The sequence below is a fragment of the Anoplopoma fimbria genome, chromosome 16, assembly GCF_027596085.1.
Source record: "Anoplopoma fimbria isolate UVic2021 breed Golden Eagle Sablefish chromosome 16, Afim_UVic_2022, whole genome shotgun sequence".
Taxonomy (NCBI): Eukaryota; Metazoa; Chordata; class Actinopteri; order Perciformes; family Anoplopomatidae; genus Anoplopoma; species Anoplopoma fimbria.
The window spans coordinates 20,202,002-20,221,101 of record NC_072464.1 but is presented as its reverse complement, the minus strand read 5'-3'; the positions used below and the strand labels follow the sequence as shown (position 1 = coordinate 20,221,101).

The 19,100-nt window shown below is 40.3% G+C and overlaps 1 protein-coding gene across 1 annotated transcript; it reads left to right on the top strand.

Moving 5' to 3' along the window:
• The first annotated feature begins 16,792 nt into the window (after positions 1-16,792).
• On the top strand, positions 16,793-18,633 carry LOC129104399 (ADP-ribosylation factor-like protein 4C). Its single transcript, XM_054615070.1, has one exon. The coding sequence runs from the start codon at positions 17,324-17,326 to the stop codon at positions 17,900-17,902; it is 579 nt and encodes a 192-aa protein (XP_054471045.1). The 5' UTR covers positions 16,793-17,323; the 3' UTR covers positions 17,903-18,633.
• Positions 18,634-19,100: the final 467 nt, after the last annotated feature.

Sequence of the window (19,100 nt, the reverse complement as noted above, 5' to 3'; positions counted from 1 at the left end):
GGACCCTATATTTGTTAGGTTGTAATTTATCTCTATAAACAGAATGGAGAATCCGTAGCCAACTGGACAAGATTTTGGTTATTAGTATTGACCTGTCACGTTTGAGCAAGCTTTGGTTGCATACGTGTTTGGAGAGCAAATTTTTGCAGAATTCATTGGCAGAAATGCTTACTCGGAACCCATCGACTAACATCGGATGGCAATTTAGCTTTTTATTGATCTCTTTAAACAGATATTTGCATATTAAGCAGGTCATCTCTCAACTCCAACTCCATTCTTGTGTCTCATGTCGCTAATTGAACTGAAAACCATGATATTTGTTATCCGGATATCCGCTGGCTACACCGCAACCCCCCAAAATACTGATTGTTGCCCCCAGAGGCTAAATCGCCATCGAACCGATAACCAATGATTTCTGAGATTGGATTGTACCTGTTTTTGGCTGCAATCTGTTGTGATGGTTACCCTGTAAAAGGCCCATAGCAACCAAAAACATCACTGTTTGGAGGTCTCCTTATCTGAAACGGGAAAGACAGGCTGCCATGTTTTGTGTGCTATCAGCGTTCTGTTTATGGAAAACAACCTGACAATACACCATCTGATAAAATATTAAGTGGAAGGTAAAAGGGATGGTGCAGGAGGGGAAGACAGGCCGGCCTCGGGATGCAGACAGAGTAAGGTTAAAAAAGAGAGGCAAGAAAAAACTGAAGGAGAAAGATAAGAGAAAACGAGGATTCTGCATCAGAGAAGTCTTGATGACCTCCAGCAGCATGTGCATTTATCTTCATGCTGCCCTCATCATTTCACATTTCTTATGTTTAAGAGATCTGAGAACTGCTGCAGCTTCAGAAAATAGTCTAATATTTCAAATTGAAGCTGAGTTTAGGATTATATTAACCAGCAGCAGAGCTCTCCAGGTGGTAGAAATAATCAGGTTCTTGCTAGATTAAAAACAAAAGCAAATACAACAAATAGCATCCTTGTGATACTTTTACACAGAAAGTGTTGGCTGGCTCAAAAAGATGTTTCAAGCTCTGGGACTGGATGTTTGTTACTGGAATGCACTATAACAAGAGGCTTTCCTGTTTGGAATGAAAGCAACTTTAGCATGTTAACATACCAAGAATCTAAATGTTAGTTCAACAAGCTAACAGTGTGTGGGATTGGTAGTGCTGGATGAAAAGTTAACGGTAGTAAACCCAATAGCAACAGCTCTTGGAGGGCTACACTTATACTTATATAATCTAGAGTAACAATGTGTAGAAGTATTTGAGTTCATCCTCTGGGGATGAATGTCTGTACAAAATATCATGACAATCAATCCAACAGGCCCCAAGAAATGTACCGTCATTTTTTTTGTGCATTCCCTTACATATGTCCCACAATGCATGTTAGTTTCTGCTAGAAAAATCTAAAATGAATCAGCTATAAATCAGAAGAATAAAATGTTATTTTCTGATTGTTTCATGGAGGTTGTTTTCTAAGGCACATATAAACACAACCACATCTCACAAAGGTCAGAGGTCAGGTTCTCTGCAGACGCAGACACCACCACACACTTCTTGTAGGTCATAAGTGATCTATACATTGTGTTGTAGGAAATTGTGGCATATTTAAGCGATAAATAAATCCACACTAACATCTGGTTTCACACGGGACACAAACAGAGGTCTACTGGGTGAAAGTCTGATGTTTTTATCCTAAAATATCGTAAATTGGTTAAATCACCACACCTAAAACTTGTTTTGTTTGCACCACATCCTGGACATCTTATTAGTGTCTTGACAGATGAAGAAAAAAAAGATATATACAGGTGAAGACCTGCTCCTTCACTTAGATAATTAAGAGGATTTCTACATAAAAACCATCTGTAACTTTTGAGGCTCATTTTCTCCTCCCATTCCTCTCTGTCCTCTTTCTGCCTCTCGCTCTCTGCGCCGTCAAAGCAAGCAGACTTTAATTAAATACACAGATTAATGGAGGAGAAAAAAAGAACCAGAAGGAGTGGAATTAAATACAGCAGAGTATGGGCCGACATGCTTCAAATCCCAGCCAGGAGTGCTGGTAATGAGCTCCCCCAGGGTGACAGGGCTCATAGAACAGCACACGGCTCTGTACTCAGCTTCAAAATCCTGGGATAATCTGTGCAAAGAGGGGACTCGGGGGCGGCTCATTCAATATGTTGACTTTTCATTGTCATGTCCAACATGTCCGGGCTGTTACCTCCCTCAGATTTATCCCTCTGCTCATTTGGCTCAAGGCTTTAGTTTTCAAACAAATATCTTAAACATTCAACTTGCAAATGACTCTGTATGGTAAATGAGTGGATTATTGTTTAATCCTTATACATATCCACAGGTTTCACTTCGTAGTCAGAATGGAAAATTGGAAAGAATAATATCCATGTTTCTCTGTCCTAAAATACAATGGTTGCACATGCCCAACTGTTTTATAAAGGTTAAAGTCTCGATGTCAGTGAATGATATATTTCCATTTTACATAATGCTGTTTCTATATTTGGCCCTTTGTGGTGACCGAGCATGAAGCAGGAAGTTCCCCTGAAATGCAGAGAGGCCATGCAGAAGCACATACATTTCATTTCATCTTCCTCTAACCAGAAACCCATAATGTTCATCTTCCTTTTTCTTTTTATTCCCCACCAGCTACATTATCAGAGGCAATAAATGTACCTTTTGCTCGAGTTGAATATGGTTATGTTGTTATTTATGAATTCTGTATTTCATGTCCAGGTCCAAGCAGTTTCGAGGTTTATTCAAGATTCCAAATTGTGCCCATTTGATATTCCTCATACTGTTGAGTTGCTGTCGTTTAAACTGAGAGGGAACTGTGATCGATTTTCGGTTTAAAATGAGAGAGGAACAGGAGACAACGCATTGTTTGCTAAAATCATGATTAGAACCCTGCGAAAAAATATGTAATTATATTAGAAACTAAATATTCTATTGTTCATAGACTTACAAGATAGAGAAAATACAGAAGTCCTCTCATATAAGTCCCTTGGAATCATTTTACGTAACTCATTTTTTACACACATAGTCTTAGTCCTGTGAAAGAAAAGCAAGAGAACTAAATTAGAAATATATATAAGCCATGTATTAAACATATTTGCATGTTCTAAGAGTTAAAGATTTGTTGGATTATATCATAATTTATCAACTATTATAGATTTAGAACTGAAAATGTTTGTGTTGTCTTTTTTTTCTATCATGATAATTTAATTGATGAATCTAAAAACTTTTCAGTGACCCCTTGCAGAGAGCCATGCCTTTCTTTGAGAATCACTGAAATAGTTTACAAAATGGTTCTGCATATCTATGAAAGTATGATATTTCACATATTTGTGCATACAACTCGGGAAATACTTGGAAAACCAATTCTTTATGGAGCTGGCTTTGTGCACGGGGACATTGTAATGTTGAAATAAAATGTTACAAACAAAAAATGTTGACAGAAAGCTGCAGACACTATATCTTAAATACATAGCATTGTGCAGATGTACCTTCATATGAACTAAGGAGCTCAAAATATGAATAACAATCCAGACCAAATATACACAAGGCTTTTGGCCACATATTGTACATTAAAATATTCAATGCAGAATGCATGAAATGTCATCAAACTCCTTTTCTAACACAACAACAACAACAGCTTAGTCAAAACTAATTGATTATTAGCAGACTTGACATTCAAGTGTTCGGAAAGTCTTCATCATATTTGCATTTTATCTGTCATTTTCTACAATTTTATTACCACTTTAACAAAGCAATGAAAGAATGAAACCCGGCCGTCTTCTGACACCATGATTGTGCTGCTTTGTTTGAAGAGCGACGGCTCCTTCTGTCGAAAACAGCGGCCAAATGTCAGATTAACTACATCTGAAACTGGCAAAGAGCTTTGACACCGCTGCCAGGAGGGGAGCTCAATGTAATTTAAGTCATTTTTTATCATTGTGCTGTCAATTCACTCTGGCAGCTATCAGCAGCTCCAAGAAAAGGTCAACTTCCAGATGAACCACTCAGCCCCGGAGCCTTGGAGATGCTTAATGGAACCATTTTCTTCCGTCTCTAACAATCTACTCATTTGAACCACTGCTCTCTTGTCTACTTTTGGGGGGGAGTTGAATAGGTTTTTGGCAATATCCTCATCTCAACATGAACTTGATTAAACTCGTCGATGCTGTTTGGACGGAGGAACCGCTAGAGTATGGATGCAAATCCAGAAAAAACATGCTATAATAAAGACCCATCTGTCATTTTACAACCCAAAAGGATCAATCCATCGTCTAAAGCTAATAACATACAAACAATTATTTATGTTGGGCTGCAACACAGATGCCTCCATTCATCCATCTGGCTCAAATTGGTTATTTATGACAGTGAGAGTGAGATATTTTCCAGTGAATTCTCACCAACTCTGCAGCTCTACTGAACGTTTAAGCTACTTTTAGCTCCAATGTTCAGTTTTTTACAGCAGATTTAATGTTTGCAGTCCACTCATCAGTAAACAGAAGACAGACACTGTTAGAGACTAACTGCTGAACATAGTGTAGTATTTGGAAGCTTAAGACACAGACAGTTCCCTCAGGAATTGGTGGAGACCAAAAACAGAGCTAAAAGGTGAGTGAATATTGAGTGTGGGCAAACTTTTTTTGCCAACACACATATTCATGAGTTGTGTTGCTGCACAAATGGGCAAAAAATAGTATAAACTTTGCTTTAATGTTGTGACATTTTGCTTTTCCAGCCACATTCCCAATCCTCTTAACCCATTTTTGTCATTCTCTCTTCACTAGATACCCTCAGCCTTTTCTCTTTTCATTCCAGATCCTGCAACTCCCATCTGCCATATAATCACCTCATTCCCCACACCTGAGCTTCACCACACATCTCCACTCCTGCATTTCATTACCTCATCAGCCACTCGCTTTACATATACCGGCTCCAAACCTTTGTTTCCTTCCCATATCGTCAAAGTCGCCATGTGCCTCAGGCCTTTGCTTTTGCCCAGCTGTAGTCTGTCTGTGACCTGTAGCCTGAAAACCTTGCATCTGTAACTTGTAACCTGCATGTTTTGAACCTCTGCCTAATCTTTTGGACTTTGACTTCCCCCCCTGTTCCATGGATTTGTTTGTCTAATTTGGACTGCCTCCCTGGTTTTGACCCTTGTGACTCTCTAAAGTGTAAATCACTGAGGTGATCCTGTCTGCCTGCTTTTGTCTGCTTCTGGGTCCTTCCTCTGTTACCTGTATTCACTGGCTGTGAAAAATGTCCAGTATTCTTTGTTTACCATGAGGTGGTCAAAAACCTCAAAATATCTCAACAACCACTGATCAAATAAAAATTAGCTATTAAAAAAAATCATGTTCCCCAGAGGATGAACACTAATCATTTTGGAGACCACCTGACTTTTTCTCTAAATTCATCATCAGGACAAAGAGACATTTTAATATCCAAAAGGCAGATGGCGGATTATATTTACTGAGACACATTAACATCACATTGACATTGACGCTCCTCAGAGGGTAAACCGTAATGACTGCATGGTGTTTGCTCTCACAAACAAACCTTAATTTTTAGTCTAGATGAAGTTATTTATTTCCTCAAAATATAATGGGAATTTGAGATGAGAGATGATAAGAGAGAGAAAAGATCAGATAACTTTGGTTAATTCAAATGGTGAAAGTGAGAAGGAGAAACAATCAGTGTTGCAAATGTCAGGGTGAAAGACTGATTTTTAAAATACCATTTCCAGTACAGACATTCCACTGTTTTGGTATTTTAATAACTTGGAGAAACTCAGAAGCTTTGATGTTTCTCTCCGTGTTTCTCTTCACTTTCTATCAATCAGTCAAAGAAGATTTAAATGTCTGTCTTCACCACCAGAGGAGTAAACAGTCTTCTAGTAGCTGAAAACTAACTAAAACTCTCTGATGTCTGATTGGGAGCATGAAATCAAGCTAAAAAAGAAATGCAGACTTTCTTTCCCTATCGATTGGAGTGATTTACACATGAATTAACAACAGGTGAATAAGTGCGGATACCGCATCCTGCAGCAGGAGTTTGTGTGTCCGCTGACATGAGCCGAACAGAAGTCTGTTTGTTCTCACAGCAGCTCTCTGATGAGAAAGGTGAGTGAGATCGAAACCTGGCAGGGAGGCCGACTCTCTCTGTGTACTCAGCACCGCCAGCCCCCACCCCAAATCAAACCCTCTTCTGTGTGTGTTTGTGTGTGTGTGAGTGTCCACAGTCCACTCACTTAACCCTTTGTGGGTCTGTGTGCACTGAACACACTTGGGTATGAGGGTCCGTGGCGAGATAAGGAGCGCTAACAAACAGGAGCCAGAGCAAAAAAAAAAAAAGAGGAGGGAGACGTTGATGGATGGAGGTAGAGGCCGGCACAGCGCCGTGTTTACATGACACACAGGTGCAACTGAAGGCCAGGCAAGCGCTACATGTTCAGGCAATATTATAAACATCTCTGAACTCAAAATGCATTAGTTTCATCAGCATGCTTTTATTAAATCATTTCAAATTTGGAGAATGGGCAAATGTATATAAATAACATGAATAACATGATTTCGATGAGACAAAGAGTAAACGTGCAAATGTGTATACAAATACATACACTTGTATATACACTCTCTGTTTTTCCCCTCCAGCCACATTCTCACTTGCTCAAACACGTTCATTTCCAGTCTCTACTTACCCAACAGATGCCTTCTGACTTATTCTCCTCTCACCTCACTCCCACACCAAGCCGCTCCCAGTCCCCGTCACCTGACCTTCCCCGCCCAACCTGCTCATCTGTTATCACTTTACTCATCAGCCCTGCATACATATAAAATCCCCTTTTCCCTCAGTTTTTGTCAATGATGCTTTGTTACCTCCACCAAGAAGCTTATGGTGTTAAGGTTTGGTTTGTTTGTCAGCCTGAATGTCATGAAACTTGGCATAAGAGTGTATGATGAGCCAAAGGAGAGGTTATTACATTTTGGAGCAGATTGGCAGAAGTCTGTGCTCTCCAACTGCCCTTTTGGTTGCTCATGTTTAGCTTCCAAGCCTCATCCCCCTTTTAATCTGTGCCTACATACCTGCCGTTTCCCCTTTGCAGCTCTAACTCAAAACTGTGACAACAAATTATAATTAATTGAAAAAAAAAAAGGATTAAAAGCAGTTCCAAATTCATGAAAACATGATTTGCTTGCACAGCCCTGTGCAACATTTATGTAAGGGAAAAACAATTGGACCAACCTTGATTTCAGCAGAATTTCATCTGAGGAAATATGTTTGACAATGAAATCCTTTGCTCGGAATGATGCCTCGAAGTGAAGCTCCAGGTAGCTTGCTTTAAAAACGTGGCAATAAGGGAATTAACTTAATTTTGTTTCTATACACCAAACATTGTACGACAAACACAACGACTACCTCAACAACCAAATAAAGAACAATATATGGCTTGAGGTCACATATGAGATACGACCAAAATCGAAAAACCAGAGCAGAACACAGTCAGTCTTGTCGAGGTCTGACATTTTGTTGTTCCATCCACAACCTCCTCCTTCTGTGGACTACTGCGGTTCAATTACAAGCCGAATTACTTCCACCTTTGCTCCTGATGGCCCCGAGTCATAATTACGGCTGCTTCAATTAACGCGGTGTGCATATATTACATCGTATCCTTCTACTTCAATACATGCATCCAGAATGTTAAATGGCATTGGCAGTATTTAAGTCTCAGACTACCAAGTCTGGTCAGAGAAAGTGCTTTTCATTGCTCGAGGAAATGCAGAGCATTGATTAGCTGCATGTTCTGCAGACAGAGTCCCCAGACTGAGAAAAAGGTGGTTCTGAATTTTGTTGGATTTTCAGAATTTTTGCTTTTGAGCACAGGCTTTGAAGGTAAAACTGGAAAGAAGCCAAACGGCTCCTCCAGCCTTCAGAGTGCCAGGATGATGGACATAATACATCACTTTATACTGTCGACGAGGGTCTCACAGACAACCCCCCCCCCCCTTATTTCTCTCTCTTCAACAACAGACCATGGGTGACGTTAGCCGTTTGTCTCCTAGGAAACCTCATCGGTTTGAATCCTACTTGGTTTCAAGGAGGATAGGTTTGCCAGAGATAAGGACATTTCATCAGCATTACGCTGGAGCCCAGCTGAAGAAAAATCTGCCTTTTATCACCAGGGAGCAACAGAACAGAACGTTTCACCATCCATCTTGATTTCTTATATCAAAACTTACTCCCACAATATCAGTGTGGCATTATATTTAAGAAATCCCATACAGTTTGCTATATTGATTTAAGTCTTGAGTCTATCGATGGCATTATTATTTGTTTGTATTTTCCTTCAGCATGAACAGCAGCTTGGCTCATTCTGTGCTAAAGTAACAAACAGAATACAATATTACAGACTCTCAGACTTTCATCAAGCAGAGAGAGAGTTTCTTTATGGTGTTATCTAAAAACATGAACTGATGTCTTGCTGGATGTTACATTTCGAGGGATTTGGACGATTACTCTGTTGATGTGTCTCCTCTGCAGGCTTCCCTGACTCTCTTTTAATGTACACCAAAACACACAGAGGGAGGTTTTCCATTTTTAATGCTTGCCAGCTTTCAGACGGGGAGCGATAGCAAAGGTTTTATGGTAAAAACAGCATGACTGAGTAATAATAAGTCGAATTTTCCCTCCTATTTGCAGCTGAAGTGAAGCTCTAACTCAGCACATCGCTGCTTCTCTTCCTTCAATTCATCCTGAGCGTTGTTTCTCCACACTCACATCCACTTCAGGGTTGTTTTTCAATCAGCAGATCATAGATCATCTCTGGAGCACACCCCCTTTCTCGCTTTCTGTCTCGCCCACAACCTCCACTTCCTCCATCTCAGTCATTATGATCCATTTCAGGAGTCAGTAAACATCCAGGCACGAACAGAAGTGTTTTTATTAATTTGAGCTGCGGGAGGAGGCAGAGCGACCGCCGCGCCAACAAAACACTCTGCTCCGAGTAAAAAAAACTGGTGCCATGGCAACCTCCGGAGCACAGCATGCAAATCTCCATGGCAACCTTTTGTGTGTTTGTTTGTGAGAGAGACAGTAGGGGAGAGAGAAAAAGGGAGAGGTAATGACTGAAAGACATCAAGACAAATGTCTAACAGAAGTGCAACAAACACAGAATATAGTTAAAGTCAGTCTGCTCACACTTCATATCTCCGACTGAGGCGTCCAGGAGATGAATTATGAGAGAGCTGAGGGGCAACAAAGGGAAACAACAACACAGTTTCCTCTCTCAAAGGCCTCGTGTCACCTCGTTTTTCCTCCTCTGCTCCAGTTTTACTAGATGCTTCTTAAAGGACTAATTCACCCAAATGACAAGTCTGCAACAAAAACGGTTCCTGGTAGGAGATGTTGCAGTTCTGGCAGGATGGCTAAATATTGGTCAGGTGGTCAATGTACCACTTTTGTCTGTATCTGAAGTATCTCAACTACTATTGGATGAATATGTCAATAATCATGACATACAGACTGGCAGAAAATCCTCAGAACAATGGAGAGAAATGAGACGACACATTATTAATTTTGGGTGAACTAACCCTTTAACTTATGTTAATACTTGACAGTCAAAGAAGAAACGATTAAAACAACTAGTCTGTGTATCAAAGCCTGATATATCTTCTTCCTCTTTGCCATAGAAATCCCAAAAACTATTTAAAAACTATTATTTTTCGTAACTACCATAGTCACTGCAGTTTATTTTGACTCAATCCCACAAACAATCCTGCTGCCACAAATACGCGTTAGACTCTAGTGAGTATTAATCACAAAAAGTGGATTAATCCACCACTGAAAATAGTCCCTAAAAATGCCTCCTGGTTTGATTAAAAACTACAGTGACCAGCTGTTTCAAAAGTCAACGTATTGGAGACGGACTAACACATCGTTGGTTTTGGTCTAGTACAGAACACCAGACTTTTCCTTAAAGTTTTTTTTGTACTCATAACGCCCATCATACTTGTTCCTCTTTGTCTTTTTAAATGCTAAAATGAAAGTAAGATTTGATAAATATGGTTTACCAAATTAAAAATGTGATTTCACCATCTTAATGAGTTCACAGATTGTTCCTCCAGACTCCCGGAGACACTGCTGTGACCTGCAGCTATTAATTTTTCAATCAGAGTTTCTCATTTGCATCCGACAGAAGGTGTTAATGAACACTGCTGTGCGTACGCGGCCGCCCACTGGCTCTCCAACTCTGCAAACAATCACAGACCACCTTGACCTCGTTCTGCAGTGGTACGACTCAGTGACGTCGGTGCTGTTTGTCTGTGTTTCAGAACAGGCCATTTTTCTTCATAGAGGTGATGAATTCCTGCTTTTGACTGCAGCAGCGTGCAGATGTTTGTTGAACGGGTTCAGAGGTCAACAGGTGGTGTTCTTTACAAACTGCAGAAAATAGAGTTTAAATATCTCTGCTGTTTAAATCTTCACAAGATCCACTCAAAAGCTAAATTGCAAATTTGGAATGTGAGAATTAGCCTTTTGTCAGTTGGGTTTTGCAATAAAAAGCATGTAGTTCACATTCAATTTTACCACCTGGGTTTTATCGTCCCTTTTGTTTAAAAACACATTTTGATAACCAACTTAATTGCTGAGATCTGGGACAAAATACTCTTTCAGAGGATTCATCCTCATAACTTTGGTGATCCCCTCAGTTTTCATCTGAGGCCAAAAGCAGGTCACAGATTTCACTTGTTAAATCTCAACACCTGATTGATGGATTGGCACATTTTGTACAGAAAGTCATGGTTCCCAGAAGATGAATCCCAAAGGCTTTGGGCAATCCCCTGACTTTTGCTCTAGTGCCACCATAAGGTTGACATTTGTGTTGTTTTTAAATAGTCGGCTGTTCTCATACTAGCTATACCTACAAAAATGTATGCGTTATAATTCATAGATATCCTATGAAATCAATTGGGATCTCTTTCACAAATTCTTGAACGAGGAAGGCTAAATACTGCAAAAAAAACCCACAGGGCAGGTAGGAGTGGAGTTGGAAGGGTAAAAAAATAAAAAAAAGGTCTTTCACCTTGTTTGTGCAACGTGTGAAACCAGAAGTGAACGTTGATTTATTTGTCATGTAACTACCGTACTTAAGTAACAACACTTCTGTAGTTGTTTTAACCCAAACCGCAATCTTTTTCCAAACCTAACTATCATTGTTTTGCCTAAAATAAAGTAAGTTGTTTCCTGTAAAGACAGAAATTTATTTTGAAAAGGCTGTGTGCCTGTAAAAAGCAGAAATTGACACGTTTTGATAGACTTTAGAAGGAAAACGCACAAAAAACAACGCGTAACTTTCTCTTAAGACGTCATATGAACCGTTGTATGATGATAGATTGGCTCTGATCAGTCCAAAGTACCGCATTGTATGATACACTACATTAAATATAACATGCCTGGTAGCCTGTTTCTTTGCAAACATACAGAAAAACAACACTCCACCGTCATCAAAAGCACTTGAGCTGAGATGTGAAGCATGAAAGTAGAATTCGAGGCCATCTTTCTATCCCTTTGATACCGCCACACCACTCACTCTTTTTATCTGAAGGGCTTCTGGTCCGGGGGCTTTCTTTAGGGGAAGTGAACCAGTCCTGTCAGCTTCCATTATACCTCAACACAGGCTGTTGGGGGCCCATGCTTTTATCTCCAAAAAAAGCAGGCTGATGGAGCCATTAAGACGGAGCTCAGTGGTCCATCAGGTTGGAAAACACAAGATCGGAGGTACACCTTTAGCTGCAGCAATCAACCTGTTCCATCAGAAACCTCCTGCAGGCTGTTCAGAGAGCTGAAGGATGGAAATAACGTGTTGGTCTTCATCTCCATGTGAAATCGTCCTTTATTTATTTTTTTTGACACCAAGAATATATAATAATCGGAAACGTTGGATTTTCTCTGTGGCAATGTTTCATGTTAAAGCCACAATGTAATTATTTTGTTTGCAATACAGCATTTGTATTTGTGTGGAGTTTGCATTTTCTCTCTGTAACTTTTTAGGTAAAAAGGCAAATGTCTGTCCTCAATAAGACCCGAGCATCTACTGCTGTCAGACGCTGCACCAATTTTTTCTTTTGAGGACAAAGAAACTGAAATCCTCCACTGTGTTTTTGACTTGTGCCGGTAGCAAAGCCATCCCTCCGACTGTTAGCCGAGGTTAAGGACGTTAACAGATAGTTTTCATTGGCAGATTTGTTTTTGTGAAATCTGACTTCCTGATTGAAGTGTGAGCTCAGCCCTATAAAAGAAACCACAGGCCCTTGAGTCATTTAACATGATTTCACAGGCAAAGACCTCAGTTGCATCACTCACCTTTCATGGCTGCAGCAGTCCAATCTTTCTATGGCCTTCCTGTCAGAATTAGAGGGAAAAAAATATCCAGAAAACACTTTAAAGGGGTGAGGGGTGAGTCATGTGATCGGACTTCACAGTCTTCATTAGCAAACAGCTCAGACAGACCAGACTGTTCTGACATGAACTCCTTTTTCTCGTTGTCCTTGAGAATAAGACCAACATTCACTTTATCTTCTTCTATTATTCCTTCATAAATAATGCAACATTAAGGATGAAGTGTCCTGGCTACTATTTTATTACAAAATGAGAATTCATTGTGGCAATTATTCATCTGGATAATGGTCAGCACTTTTTTGTTGTGTAGTTGCGCTGCTCTTCATACTTGTTAGCCTTCTTGCTTTTCAGAGAGAGTTCTGATTAATAAATATATTTTTTTCATTTTGAAACAGTCGCCTCGTGTTGTTGTTGCCTTTCTGAAGCTTGTGCATGATTTTCCTACTGGTGCCTGGTTTGGGTGTCGGAGCAAAATGGTGTTCTGTAACGTGAAACAATACTCATACAACAGTAATAAAGGCCTTTGTCTGTTTCAATGAATAACATAATTAATTTGTAAACAGCCAGCCTCTCATGGCTGTTTGTGACCCACTTTGAGCTTCATATGTGAATGTTTAATATCTTCCAACAACACTGAATCACAACTGGCGGAAACAGGAGCATTAAAATTTACACAAGTGTTCATGGAGCCGTAGCTGGTTTGCAGAGGAGACGGATTCTGACACACCCAGGCGTCTGAAGCTTAGGGATCATAGTTTAAAACTTTTTTAATCAGATGTTTTAATAATTGCCTGATATTTAACATATTTGTTGGATATTTTACTTATATTTTAGCAAATTTTACTCATATTTCAGGATAATTTAATACTATTTTTTATTTAATATTTACCTATTATTTTGAGATTTTTTTTTTTTCTACAGGCCTTCAATAAAGACAGACAGTGCATTTGCTTTCTAAATGCTTTCAATTAAGTCCTGTCCCTTTTGCAAGCTAGCTGCTTTTCCAACAAAACAATAATGATAGGGCTCACAAACTATCTGAAATGTTTTCATCAGAGGAACGGCTGATCTGTACAATATGCATTCTGACTCGGTTTTGATCAGAGAATCTTGGCGGCATATGTTACAAAAAAAAACCAACAAAAAAAGAGCGGTGGTTCCCAGCCAAACCAGTAAAGTGGTCAAAGCACAGTTTGGGCTCATGGGGGGAAAATGCCAGAATTTAGAATTTAGCCTCAGCTATTTCCTTCATGGATTTTGATTAAAAGAGTATTATTTGATTTGGATGTTTTATGTCTGTATGGCCCATGAGAATGCCCCGGTCACAGGAGGGTTAGTCAGTTATTTCCTCCACCTCACCGTCAGTGTGGGTGGTGGGTGAATGGCTCCTCGGTGCTCTTTTAAAGAAAGCAATATCCAACAATAACAATATAAGAAAAGAGAGATCTTGAATAATATGTCAGGGTAAATGGAGTTTATTTATATTTATCCTCCAGTACAACCCTGGTAATGACATTCCTGGAAAGGAACCGGTCTTCAGGGAATGGACGCAGTCAGAGGAGGAACTCACATCTACCCTAAAGTGGATGTGTGTGTGTGTGTGTGTGTGTGTGTGTGTGTGTGTGTGTGTGTGTGTGTGTGTGTGTGTGTGTGTGTGTGTGTGTGAAGAAGAGAGAGATTTATATGTGTGGGCTGTGTGTATGCATTTATTTAGAGAGAAGAGGAGGTTGGTGGAGAGGTGCTCCTGCAGGTATCCTCACTGGAATAGTGATGAAGGAGAAATTGAAGACACTGGAGACGTGTGTGCACATGTACACAGACTGTAACAGGTAACAGCCACTTCCTGGAACTGTGTGTGTGTGTGTGTGTGTGTGTGTGTGTGTGTGTGTGTGTGTGTGTGTGTGTTATGAACATGCTCAGACCTCTCTCATTTCATTTATTTAGATTGTATCACCCCACTGGGCTGCTGAACTGAAACTCATGATTAAAAACCACATTTTATCTCAGCCTGGTAGCTGTTGTGTTGAAATTAAAACATCTGACTGTTGAATGTAAGAGGTAAACATGGTTTGCCATCTGGTGGATGAAAGTAGTACTGCATATCATAAACTAAAATAAAAATGCTTCCAATGTATATCTATATACCACCTTTTGTATCTCAAAACTGTGCTTTCATGTTTACATATTCTTATGCTTCTTTAAACCTCTACTCTACTATAATTAAGAGAAAATAAATACATTTTACTATTTACTGCACTACATGTATTTGACAACTATAGGTATTAAGATTTGACATGTAAAACATACAACCAGATAATACAATATGATGCACTAATGGATTAGATTACCTCCCAGTATGTAGAGTTTTTAGAATTTTAACATTGAAATGCTGTTGACACATTAGTATATCTCTTATAATATTCAAAGTAAGAATTTTAAATGCTTCTTATAATGGAGTATTGCCAAACTGTGATATTTATTATTTTACTTCAGTGATATACTAAGCTTGATACTTTTTCTACCACTGATCACAATTACTCAGGTGCACTGAGGCTTCAACTTACTCTTATTTCCATTATGGATCATTTAATGGATTCTCTTTTTTCAATTAATGGATTTAATCATTGATCATTGTTGTCCCTGATTTTAGCTGTATTTCTATTTATGTTAAAGTACACTGAAAGCAACACATTTTTTTGTAAAATTCGTGGTATGGGAAGTACAATCCTGCCATTAAAGCAGATCTTGATTCTGATTAAATCTTTTGGTCTAAAATGATTTCTTCACAGCACAAAGTGATGTCTTAGTTCTGTCTGAAGTTAAGTTTTCTATGTTCATCATATCAGTTTAACGTCTTCATATGCCAACATTTGATAAACTAGAGTCATTAGAATTCACCCTGAAGGGGAACACGAATATCTGAACTACATTTCAAGCAAACATCGTCGAGACATATTTACTACAAACTACAAACATCAACTTCATGATGATGAAAAGTCAACACTCTGTGGGTGTGCAGGGCCTTTTAAAACGGTGTACAGTACCAGTCAAAAGGTTGGACACACCTTCTCATTCAATGGTTTTTCTTTATTTTTATTTTTTTCTACATTGTAGATTAATATTGAAGACATCCAAACTATGAAGGAACACATATGGAATTATGTGGTAAACAAACAAATGCTCAACAAACCAGAATATGTTTTATATTTTACATTCTTCAAAGTAGTTGAATGAGAAGGTGTGTCCAAACCTTTGACTGGTCCTGTATGTCACGATAAAACCAAAATGAATTATATGTAGAGCTCCTCTAAAGAAATCTAGACACCGTAATGTGATCCTGCATGTGACCCATTAGTGTGCAGTTGGCATGTGGGGAGAGCTTTTTATTAGAAGTTTGTGCGTAAGGTTGTGATGCAAAAATAAACATTTCATAACTATAATTCTACTGTAATAATTGCTGCTGTTATTATAAGTAGTCTTATTATATGAATCATTTATGTCATATACATTGAATGTGTTGTATCTCTGTTATGTTGTTCATTCTGTACACATGACATCTATTGCATTCTGTCCATCCTGGGAGAAGGATCCCTCCTCTGTCGTTCTCCCAGAGGTTTCTTCCTTTTTTCTCCCTGTTAAAGGGGTTTTTTAGGGGAGTTTTTCCTGTGCCGATGTGAGGGAAGGACAGATTGTAAAGCCCTCTGAGGCAAATTTGTAATTTGTGATTCTGGGCGATACAAAATAAACTGAATTGAATTGAATAGAAGACTTTATATATAAAGTTTTGAATGAAGTGTTTGAGATGTAAGATATTTTGTATTTTGCTTATGCTTTTTGGGGAGGGGGTTTGTTAGTAGACTTTTGACAAAGAAGGCCCTAGTTTCAGAAATTGTCAATAGCAAATGAAAAAAACTGTGCATTTAGTCCTTCGTGTTGTTGCGTATTTGAACCAGCAGGGGGCGTCCTTGCCCATGAACAGCAGTGTATTTACGACGTAGAGGGAAAAGGGCGTTCCTCCTTCATGTCTCATTGCATCCACACATGTTTTATCATTATATCATTCTGTCTAGGAAATAAAACCAAAACCTAAACAATTTAGGAAAACATGAATTTGAAACATGAAATTGAATCTTGGACTATTTGTGACGCAGTTTATTCTATTCATGATGAATAATCTACCCAACAAACACACTGCACATGAAGTTAGCACCCTTTAGTGTGTTTTTTCTTTAATGCATGTGTGTGAACCGGACCAGCCCAGCAGCTCTGGAGGACGCACCGCCTCATTGGCACAGGTCCCTGCGGGGTGGAGCAAAACGGGGCCGCCTCTTGTTTTGCGGTCTTGTTTTGTCCTCCTCTCTCACACACACATACAGACACACACACACACACACACACACACAGACAGACACACAGAGCATCTGCAGCGGTCGTGAGGAGAGGAGCACCACCCGACATCCGTGGATGTTATCTCGACCTCTGGAGAACCGGAGAGCTGGATTATTCTAATAGTGCGCATCTTCCAGAGGGTGTGTTTCATCCTGCGGAGGAATCAGAGGACACAGGAAAAGGGGATTTCTTAAGATAGCATTGGGAATAAGGTTTTTTGGGGGTTTATCATCAGTGTCCTTCACATTGTCCACGCTTGTCCTGAAGGAGCTGTCTAACCGTGGAGCTCGTCCGTGTCCAAATGGATGAGAGTGCGTGAGGAGAATACTAATGCGTCCTGCTGCTGCTGAGGGCCACACAGAGCCCATCAGTCATCCAAGAGCCCACAGCGGGGATCTGAGCACCAGAGCTGGTTAATCTACCCAAAAAACAGGTTGTGGATAACCCCAAAAAAGAACAAAACTCTAGCAGCTGCAGAGAGAGAGAGAGAGAGAGAAAAAAACGCCAAAATGGGCAACAGCTTCTCCAACATCTCTGCCTTCCAGTCTCTCCACATCGTCATGCTGGGCTTGGACTCTGCTGGCAAGACCACAGTCCTGTACAGACTGAAATTCAACGAGTTCGTCAACACGGTGCCCACCATTGGGTTCAACACCGAGAAGATCAAGCTGAGCAACGGCACGGCGAAGGGCATCAGCTGTCATTTCTGGGACGTGGGGGGCCAGGAGAAGCTGAGGCCCCTGTGGAAGTCCTACAGCCGGTGCACCGATGGCATCATCTACGTGGTGGACTCTGTGGACGTGGACAGGCTGGAGGAGGCCAAGACAGAACTGCACAAAGTCACCAAGTTCGCAGAGAACCAGGGCACGCCGCTGCTGGTCATCGCCAACAAGCAGGACCTGCCCAAATCTCTTCCAGTGGCGGATATCGAGAAGCAGCTGGCCCTGCACGAGCTCACCCCGTCCACCACCTACCACATCCAACCTGCATGTGCTATAATAGGAGAGGGGCTTCACGAGGGCATGGACAAGCTGTATGAGATGATACTGAAGAGGAGGAAATCCCTCAAACAGAAGAAGAAGCGATAACAGCTGCTGGTTCTGTGGACAGTGTTGTAGTCTGATGAACTGTAAGGAATCCGGGTTCTGCCAGTGTTGCCCTAAACAAGGTTTACTTTGCAGTGTTTTTTTTGTTTGTTTTTGTTTTCAACATCCTCAGTTTGGATTAAAGCTGTTCGACGCTGTGAAGCCCTGCTTGAATGATGCTTCTGCAGGATATAGAATACATAATAATAACCAAAAAAGACAAATATAGAAAATAAACTTGAAATGACTCTCCAGATCTACAGCATGGAGGAGGAGACGCGGGCTGGCCCGTTTATCTGCTGCTTTCGTCGTTGGACTTTGGACACAGTTTGACTCTGAAGAAGAAGCTCCTCTGCTGTAGCTCACCGAGGACTGTTATGGCACAGTAGTTGTTTTTTTTTCCATTTCCACCCACAGGAGGTCTACTGCGGAAACACACGTTTGATTTTGCACGTGGCTCGGGTCACTTGTGCCCCCTGCTCTTTTTTTATTTTGTTTGGGAGGACAGACATCTGTAGTTTCAGTCTGGATGTCGTGCTGACTGTTTCTTTGGGAGCATTGAAGTAGCCTTTCCTCATGCGTGGTGGACTGAGGACAGAGTGTCCACTACTTTGCACTTTTCATTTCCTAACAAAACAGTAGAGAACTACACTGTATTAATAGAGGAGCCGATCCAGGTGGTTTATGTACTAAGAAGCCAAAATTGAAGTATTTTTTGAATATTAAAATATATAAAATCCACGATTTGGGTGACTGTTTTTCATTCACATGTTTCAGGTTAAACCGGCAGCAGCAAGTGGGATAATACAGGCAGCATGGCATGATAAAAAACCTGTGAACTGCTGACCTCATTGATTTCTTTAACCAGATGCTCACAGGTGTGGATCAAAGGGGGGAAAGGTCAAAGGTCACAGAGTTCAGAAAGCCTGCAAAAGCTTAAATGAGAGAAAATTCTTTGGCTGAAGATGTTAGTCAAAAGGCCGCCGCACACATTTCTGTTTAACTCTTCTGCACATGAAGTGAACATTAAGAGCAAAGCTGGAGCTCGTTTGTGAAATTTATGGATCTGCATTGCGGTGCTGAGTTTTCTGCTTCACAACAGCGTTTATAGCAGCAACCAGTGCTCCAATGGGACCAGAACTCACCAGTATGTCCCATCATTTATGGACCACATGACTGTTTCTTTGTACAGCTGCTGTGT